At 57.5% G+C, this 8,850-nt stretch overlaps 1 protein-coding gene across 4 annotated transcripts in view; it reads right to left on the bottom strand.

Moving 5' to 3' along the window:
• Positions 1-1,144: 1,144 nt before the first annotated feature.
• Positions 1,145-8,850, bottom strand: part of PACSIN2 (protein kinase C and casein kinase substrate in neurons 2) — a 66,826-nt gene continuing 59,120 nt past the window's right edge. The window contains exons 8-12 of one of the 4 annotated variants that reach the window (XM_015571928.1): positions 7,687-7,692; positions 6,690-6,811; positions 4,383-4,505; positions 3,756-3,952; positions 1,145-2,845 (exon numbers count right to left, since the gene is read on the bottom strand). In XM_015571928.1, coding sequence (XP_015427414.1) covers positions 2,733-2,845; positions 3,756-3,952; positions 4,383-4,505; positions 6,690-6,811; positions 7,687-7,692 — 561 coding nt within the window. In that variant the 3' untranslated portion in view covers positions 1,145-2,732. The remainder of the gene's footprint in view (positions 2,846-3,755; positions 3,953-4,382; positions 4,506-6,689; positions 6,812-7,686; positions 7,693-8,850) is intronic. The other 3 variants (XM_015571930.1, XM_015571929.1, XM_015571931.1) reach the window with 3 other exon arrangements.

Below are 8,850 nucleotides of genomic sequence, written 5' to 3'. Positions count from 1 at the left end.
TTCCTGGGGAAACCGAGGCCCAGAGGGGGCAGTTAAGGGCCAGGACAGGAGTGGGCAGGTGGGCAGTGAGGGCCCTTCAAGATTCCTTGTGGGGGCTCTGGAAATGACAGAGGCTGAGAAAAGGGCCTCACTGAGCAGAGGATGTTTCGTCCGACTTTTGAGGATTCCTCCGCTCGCCCTCTTGCTCTTTGTCAGTGGAGGGACCCGGGAAAGGCTGCCCTTAAGAATCCTACAGATGCGGGTTTGAATTAGTTCCATTAGGGGACTGTGGGCAATTCACTGGAGTTCCCGGACCTTGTGTCCTCTTCTGCAAAATGGGGTGACTCCCACCTCCCCACGGGCTGGAGTACAATGCATGAGCTCACCAGGTGCCTGGACCCTGCTCTGGGCCCTCCCTGCACCCTGTCCTACATCTCCCCGTGGCAGCGGGCAGTTCCAGGGAGCCCCAACTCCTCAGAAGTGGAGAGCAGGAGCCCCATCACCCATCAGACCAGGAGACTAGGTGACAGACTCATCATGAGCCGGGCACTGACACTGCACTGGCAGCTGCTACCTCACTCCTGGCTCCGAGAGCCCTGTGCCCAGGTGGGTGCTTTTCCGGCGGCTTCACCAGGTTTGCTGATGGTGGCCGCGGCAGCTGTCTCGTCTTTCTCATCTCACTCGGGCGTTTTTCCTCACTTCACCCTCGTGAGCATGGAGGGCTCAGAGGGGATGTGACTCGGGGTACCGGCCGCTGGGCCTCCTCAGGTGAGTCGCCCTTGGAGCCTGTTCCTTGCGGTGTCAGAGGGAAATGGGGAGACTCACCCACTCCCAGGTGCTGGGAGAGGGGCATGCTCTGTGCAGGTGGCCTAAGAGCAGACAGGGCCCAGCGTGCGGCAGGTGCTCAGGAAATGGGCTCAGGGACGCCCCTACACTGGGGAAGCCCAGGCCACACAGCAGCAGGTTTTGGGGGAAGAGAAACCCCGAGGTGCTCATGTGCCTCAGATTCCACCACCTCTGAGGCAGCAGGGGCAGTGGGACGGGGACATGGCCCTTGGGCAGCAGCCTTCCTGGGATCTCGCCCGGCCCCAAAGCTGGTAAGTGCGACAGACACGCCCACGTGCTGATGTGAGCATGAGGTACACGTATGGCACAGAGACCATCACACAAGATCAATAGTTTATTGATTCTTTTCCCTAAAATACTATACATTTAAAGAAACTCCTGAACTGAAAAGACTTGACAATTTTTGGTAATCTGTAGCAAAGGAATGAGGATTTCTGCTGGTAAGTCTTCAAGATAAACACAGACACACATCCACTTCCAAGCAAGACGCCGCGCTCACTGGAACATGAGTAAATGCATAGCTTATATGGCGGCAGCCATTTCTCCAACGTCTGATACACAAAATAAAAGCTTTCCCCCCCTCCCCACCTGATTGCAGTGTAGCTTCCTGCCACGGCACATCTGCTCCCTGATGACCGAGGACACTCCGAGGAGACCCTGGTGCTGTGGGTGAGGCCCAGCTTCTGTTGGCTCAGGAGGGACAGATGACGGGAACCCACAGCTGCTGACAGGCCCGGAGCGCACAGTGCTCTGCCACGGAGGGACGAAGGCGAGTGAGCAGTGGACCTGCAGCTGGCCCGTGGCATGAACTTCCCTCCGGCAGTGTCCACTTCCCGGGCCCGAGGGCCCTGGCCCACGTCCAAGCCTGGAGAAGGCCCACCCAGCCCACCAGCCAGGCCTGGGCCCCAAGGCCACGGTCTTCAAGCAGTTTACAAATTAAATCCACTGTCAAGAGCCTTTAAAATCTCATGAAAACAGTAGACAAGCTCTTTAGATTCTCTGAATATCAAATAATATATATAGGTATACCAGGACATGACAGTCCCACATAAAGTGTCTTGATCTACAGGTGCTTGTGCCTGAAAAGCTAGTCTTTTCAGTTTAGCCTTCCACATCACTGACAGAATTATTCATTTGCAAGAGTAAAGTTTTAAGCACGAAGAGAGTGGAAATAGTTTTTAAATATGGAGACTTCGGGGAGTACTACAGGTTATTTCTGACACCCACATTCACAGTAGAAACCCAGCCATATGTGCTCCCATTCTCTACTGTGATCTCCCGCCTCACACGCCCTATCTGAATGGGCCAGGCGGCCCCAGGCAGTGGTGGGCAAGTAACAGCTCAACACGGAAGCAGAGGTACCACCTCTCATGCCTGGTATATGGCAATCTGTGCCATAACTTAAGCCTAAATGAATGAATGAACAGGTACAACAAAGTACAACCGTACACAGCCTTAAATTAAAGACCTCAGAAAATGGCATTTTGTTCATTTAAGTTACGGGTGAGAAGCGCATCAGAGAAAGAAGCTGGTGGAACAAGAATCAGGGTAACCCACCAGACGCGGAGGAGAGGCGGAAAGACAGGCCAGGAATATTCAGATCCATGATAAGCCACATGCACACTGAGCGGGGAGTGGGTGCGGGCAAGGGCGGGATGTCGTGTACTGCGTCTTCCGGTGCTCAGATCCCTCCAACTGCACTGTGGAAAGGCTGCCAAGTCCCAGGTGAAATGACCGGCTCGTCTGTCTTCAAGAGACACCATGAAGCCAAGAGCAATGGAACCATCATCTTCTGCAGGAAAAGGAGTGGACGCCACCGCCGGCTGGAGCTGCCGGAGTGCTGCCCAGGCCGATGGCTAACGGAGTTCCTGGGACCGCACCCCTCCGCCAGCCAGCCCACTGGGCTGTCACTGGATCGCTTCGACGTAATTTGCTGGGTACAGGCCAACCTGTCCATTGTCCAAGCGTCCCTTGCACCAGCCCTGCTCATCCTCGTCCTCTATCTTGGTCAGCTCATCCCCTGCAAGACAAAGACGGAGGGGTCTTGATGAGCAGGCATGTGATACACTGACCCCCTCATATCTCAGCCCCCACTCTGGGCCCACTGGAGGGAGTCGATAGGGGGAAAAAGGGGACATATGTAATACTTTCAACAATAAAGATTTAAAAATAATAAAAATAAAAGAATAAAAAAGACACAGGCTAGAAAATGCGCGCAGGGTCCTGAGGTCAGTATGCAGCCTGTGCCGTAAAACCAAGGTTTCAGCTCTTGGCAACAGAGCTGTGTCGGTGGTAAAGGGGAACACAGCATGGCTACAGGGAGAGTGTGAGAGGTGCGCCCCTAAGGCGAACCTCTGCTGCCCAGGGCACACCAATGCCACTCGGGTCTGGGCAAGGCGGCACCGCCAGGGGGCCCGTGGAGAAAGGCTTTTCCCTAGGGGACTGCAGGCCGGTGCTCGAGATGTTTGGGGGGCTGGGTGGTCCTGGCGACCAGCATCTCCTGCTCCAGTGCCTGTGGTGCCCAGGCCTCGCCCAGCTGGAGGCCCCATCTTAGCAAAGGCACAGGCACCTCACTACCTGCTAAGCTCTGGCCTTGAGCATCTGCTACATTTTAAATATATATATATATTTTTACTGATTTCAGAGAGGAAGGTAGAGGGAGAGATAGAAATATCAATGATGAGAGAGAACCATTGATCGGCTGCCTCCTGCACGCCCCCTACTGGGGATCAAGCCCACAATCTGAGCATCTGACCAGGAATCAAACTGTGACCTCCTGGGTTCACAGATCAATGCTCAACCACTGAGCCACACTAGTCGGGCAAGCATCTGCTACTCTTGAAGTGGGGGGACCCAACACTTGAAACTAGCAGGGATTTAGCAGCCTTGGTTGGCAGCATTCTTCCAGATGCCAACGGGGAGCCACCTACCAGCCTTGAAGCTCAGCTCGTCATGCTCCTGCCCCTCGTAGTCGTAAAGGGCGCGGACCCGCACTTCCGTCCCCGAGGTGGCGTCCTCATCGAACGGGTTGGAGTCCCCATTGGCATCCGTGGAGGAGAACGGGTTGTTAGACTCGTCGTCGGACCAGTCAGTGGGATAGCTCTGCGTCTTCTCGTAGCTGCTCACGCTGCAAGAAAGGGGGGAGCCGGGGCCCTGAGCATGGGGCTGCCAGAGGCAGGAGGCCCTGGCTGGCTGGGGACTCCTTCGGCAGGAGCACGGCCCTCAGCATCACAGCTTGGCAGGCTCCCTGCCGGACGCGCACCAGCTCCCGGCCGAGGCAGGGCCGGCGGCTCCAGCAGCCACCCCACGACCTGTCTTTCCGTGCAGAGGCCTTGACTACGGTTAATGGAGGACAGAGAAAAGCAACCACAGGTTAACTGGTGCCCCCCTCCCTGCGAAATTGAAAAGCCAGAGACTGTCCACAGCTGGCAGCTGGGCCACCGCCTGCGGGCCTCGTGTATTGCTTTCAGTGCCAAGGGGCCGAGACCCTGGACAGAGAGAAGGAGAAAGACAGAGCGAGCGAGGTGAAAACCGGAGGGAAACGTCTGTTCACCAACTTTTTGGCCTTAATGTCCTCCTTCTCACTGACGGTGCTCCCCGTGTCGTCCTCATCCTCGAAGGGGTTGTAGCTGGACAGTGACTGCGCTGACCGTGTGGGGACGCTCGGGACACTAAGGTCGCTATGGGGAGAGAGAGAGCTTTCAGGGGACCCCAGCGTGGCAGCCCCTGAGGTCCCGGGTGCTCCCAGCTGCAGGGTCACAGGGCCAGGGGCTAAAGGCACAAGTCAGATGGGAGGAATATGCTGTATGAGCAGAAAGTAGTTTCAGGAAAATGTTGGCGATACTTTGGTTGTAAACACACAAAGTGTCTAAGACAGTGGTTCTCAACCTTCTGGCCCTTTACAGTTCCTCATGTTGTGACCCAACCATAAAATTTTTGTTGTTGCTACTTCGTAACTGTCATGTTGCTACTGTTATGAATCATAACGTAAATATCCGATATGCAGGATGGTCTCAGGTGACCCCTGTGAAAGGGTCGTTCGACCGCCAAAGGGGTCGCGACCCACAGGTTGGGAACCGCTGGTCGAAGAGGACAGACTTGCATTTCCATCCGTGCATCAGAGCCCTGGGGGGAGAACATGGGGCTTCTGTCCAGTCCTCCCCATCCTGGGAGCTGGCCGACCAGAGAGCCAAGGGGCTCAGCCTGTGGGGCTCAGAGCCCGCTGATGAGAGGAGGGAGGCTCCCAGAGCTCTGCGAACCCCACAGCACAGCACACCCCTCCTCTGACTACTAAAGGGTCTTCGGGGCCTGGAGCTTCCAAACACAGCATGGGAGCCGCTCAACAGCCCTGTCTAGGAAGGAAGAACCCCTTTTGTGCTGCGGAGAGAGAAAACCCATCTTACAACTATGTCCACTGCCTACTGTGTGCCAGGCCTGGGAGGACCAGAGACAAACTAGACCCACGCCTGGCCTGAGGGCTGACAGCCAGGGGCGACGGGATGCAGGGACTGCAGGCGCCGAGCGCAGGGCAGATGGTAGAGAAGATAGGCCCCGAGAGCCAGGCACCCCGTGTAACTCTGAGCTGATGGGCCAGACACCAAGTCCCAGGACAGGCTCCGGCGGCCAGCACCACCTCTCGCCAAGTCCAGGCTGCGTGCAGCAGACACTCAAAGTTCTGGGTGGACGGCTCAGAGATGGAGAGGGGAGGGGAAGAAATGCTTCAAACGCCACCGAGTGACCCATGACCTCGCCGACTTCAGGCCTGGTGAAGGGCACCGGACCCCAGCCTGCCCGCTGCCTACACCTGGGCCACATATCTGAGACCACCAGGCCCTCCTCCCTCCTTGGCACCTTCTCTGACTTCCCGAGAGGGGATTGGTCCTCGGCAGCTGAATTTGTCCGGCAGCCAAGGCAGTCTTGACCCAGGCACTCCCTGGGGTGGTAACTCATCCTCCCCACCCCACCCCATCACACAGGAGCTGGCATGATCCTGGGGATGGTGCTTACTGTTCTACTCACTTAACCACGCCCATCTGCTCAGATGGTGACAAAGCAGCTGGAAGATGACAGGCTATGTCTGCCCGGGAGGGAGGAGGGTTCGGGTGGGGGCTTCAGTGTCTGGGGCTACAGAAAGGCCCTGGAACCTGTGCTGACCCTTCCTTGGAAGCCACGATCATGTGATGCATCATCACCACACGATGCATCATCCTCGGTGAGATGGAGGCCTCGGCCGGCCGGGCACAGCCTCCAGGGAGGGCCGCCTGCAGCCACAGCTCTGCAGAGGGACAGTGCTTATCTGATGGGAACTCTGGTGAGGACAGGCCTTGTCTAGCATGCACTATCCAGAAGGCCTCGTGACCTCAGGGCCACCTCTTCTACCCAAACAATGAGAAATAACCAAGGCTCTCAGCAAAGAGGTGATTTCAGAAAGGGAACACCTGACAACGCGCCCCCCGCCCCCCAGGTACCCGCATACAGCCTGGGGGAAGTGCAAACCTGGCCAGATGCCTGAAGCAGCCCGAAGGAGATGATGTGACCTCCACCTGCCTGTGGGCACCACTGGGACACACATGACCAGCACCAATCAGCTTCTCCCTTCACTTGGGGCCCAAAGCATATTGTGGCCAAGGCTCCCGCTCTGATCCTTCTGCAGCTCCAGCACCGTTGGACAGATGACCCTCCCCAGAGGTGCCCTGAGGCCGCGCCCACAGAACTTTCCAAACTCAGATGCCCAGGGAGCATCTGGACAGAGGCCCAAGGGGGACCCTGTGAAGCCCCACTGGGGACACGCCCAGGTGCCCAAGCTGCGGGCGGGTGTCCTGGCCCGTGCAGAGGGCCCAGAGATGGAGGCTGCCCACACCCACCTGCTGGGCTTGTTCTGCAGAGCCTGGTCGCCCGTCTGGTTGATGCCTGTCAGGGTGACGCCGTCAGTGGGCTTCTTCTTCTCTCTCCGGCTGAGGGTCCGATTCATGTCTGCAGACCACTCCTGTGCACAGGCACCGAAGGAGAGAACCCAGAAGTTCATTTGGGTGAGGCCACATCAGTCTAAGACATGGGCAGGGGGCTTGGCCCTCAGAGCTGACTGTGCCCTGCACTGGACCTGAGCACGTCTGCAATGAGGAAACAAAACCCTGGGGTGCAAATAACACCGCGGGCTGGGGGGCCCTGCATCACCAAAGGGGCAGATAAGCTAAGTGACCACTCAAGTCTCCCAGGAGCGGCCCCCTCCCCTGGCGCGCTTTGCTATTCCTATTGCATGCACCTATCTCCCAGAGATCCGCTCTTTCCCAGGAAATGAACCATTTTAGCAAATGCCCTGGAAAACACAGAGCAGGGGAGGGGGAGGAAGGGGCTGTAGCAGGACTTTCCAGAAACGCACGTGCGCACATGGCTGATGCGGTTCCCCCTCCCGACAGCACCCATTATCAAACAGCGTTAACTGAACCAGCGCTTGGCGCCACCGCGTCCCCGCTTTGCTCACGTGCAGCTACAGGATCTTAAGGTTCGATGCCATCTTAGAAACCCCAAGTCTAACAATGGCTCAGAGGAGGAAACCAAGACCCAGAAAGAAACAGGTCCTTTTCCACAGAGTTAGTGGGAGCTCAGGCACCCACTTGTCTATTACTGCTCAATTGAAGTAAGAGGCCTCAGAACTCGGCTGGAACTGAGTCCCCTCAGTGACCTCTGGATGTAAACCTGTCCTGCCTGGGGGCCTGCGGCCGATGTGCTCAAGCCCACCCCGACTGGCAGCAGGGCCAGCACAGGCTTCCAGAACCAGGCTGTGGGCACACACAGGCCCCGGGTCTGCACACGCCGCAGGAGGTGTGGGAGTCAATAAGTTAGCCAGAAATAGTAACTTACTTCATCCTTGTGGCATGGAAAACAAAACAAATCATTTCATTAGAGAAAGATAAGCACGATCCGCCCATGTGGGCGCTGGTCCCGGATCCGCAGAGAGAAGGGCCACCCCGGGGGCTCGCCCAGACCCCCGCCCCCCAGGAGACAGCCTGTCAAGTCTTCCTTCCCAGGCCATTCTGCTGTTTGGGTGCTGACACCGACAGGCACCCTAAGGAGAGGGGGAGGGACGGGGTGGGTGCTGTGTGCACAAGACACGTCTTCAACCCGCTTCTTCCCACTGAGTCATTGTGGGGGGACGTGGGGGGAGGCTGGGCCTTCTCCTTTCTTCTCCAGGTCCCTTCCACTCAGAAGGGCCCCAGGCCTGTTCTGTCCCAGGGCCTGAGGAAGGGGCACAGCCTGCTCTTGGCTTCCTGTTGGGAAATGTCCTAAAAATGGTTCGGGGGCGGGGTGCTCAGCTGCAGGGGCCCTTCTGTTATCTGAAGAAGCTTCCTTGAGAAGCTCCAGAAAACACAGGCACACATGTGAGGACTCAGCAACTGCAGGCTAAGATGGGGCCACGCCAGCACCCGAGGAGACAGCTATTGTCCACACCACATTTTAGACTTGGGGAAACTGAGTCACAAAAAGGGCAAATGACTTGCTCATCGCCCCACAGCTGGTAAGTGGTGAGGCGGGACCTCACCGCACCTGGGCTCTCGCTGCACTGAATCGGGGGAAGCCACTCGCCCGAGTCCAAGGCAGAGGCGCTTCCAACATCCTCCCGGGAGAGGCGAGAGGCCCTGCTCCACCGCGATGGGAGAAACCCCGCCCTCAGAGAACAGGGAGCAGGACCAGTGCCCACGGCCGCCTCTGCTACCATCCAGGCGGGGCGGGGGCCTGGCAACCCCATCCTCGGGCCGGAAGAGTCTGAGATCCCCAGGCATTTTGCACGTAAAGACATTGGAAGGCTCAGACCCATGAAAATGGGGAAAGAGGACAGTTAACCCTGAACCCAAATTTACTGTCTGAAATAAGGAAAAGTGTGAAGGGGGAGAAAAGCTACACACTGAGCCCACGCTGCCCTGCAGGCCTGGACCAGAGGCAGCTGAGCTGGTGCCGTGGCCCGCAGGCTGGTGTGCACTGTGGCCACTCCCTCCCGGACATCCCAGGTGGGGCAGGGAACTGGGG

The sequence above is a fragment of the Myotis davidii genome, unplaced genomic scaffold (assembly GCF_000327345.1).
Source record: "Myotis davidii unplaced genomic scaffold, ASM32734v1 scaffold428, whole genome shotgun sequence".
NCBI lineage: Eukaryota > Metazoa > Chordata > Mammalia > Chiroptera > Vespertilionidae > Myotis > Myotis davidii.
This window is presented reverse-complemented; position numbering and strand designations above follow the sequence as displayed.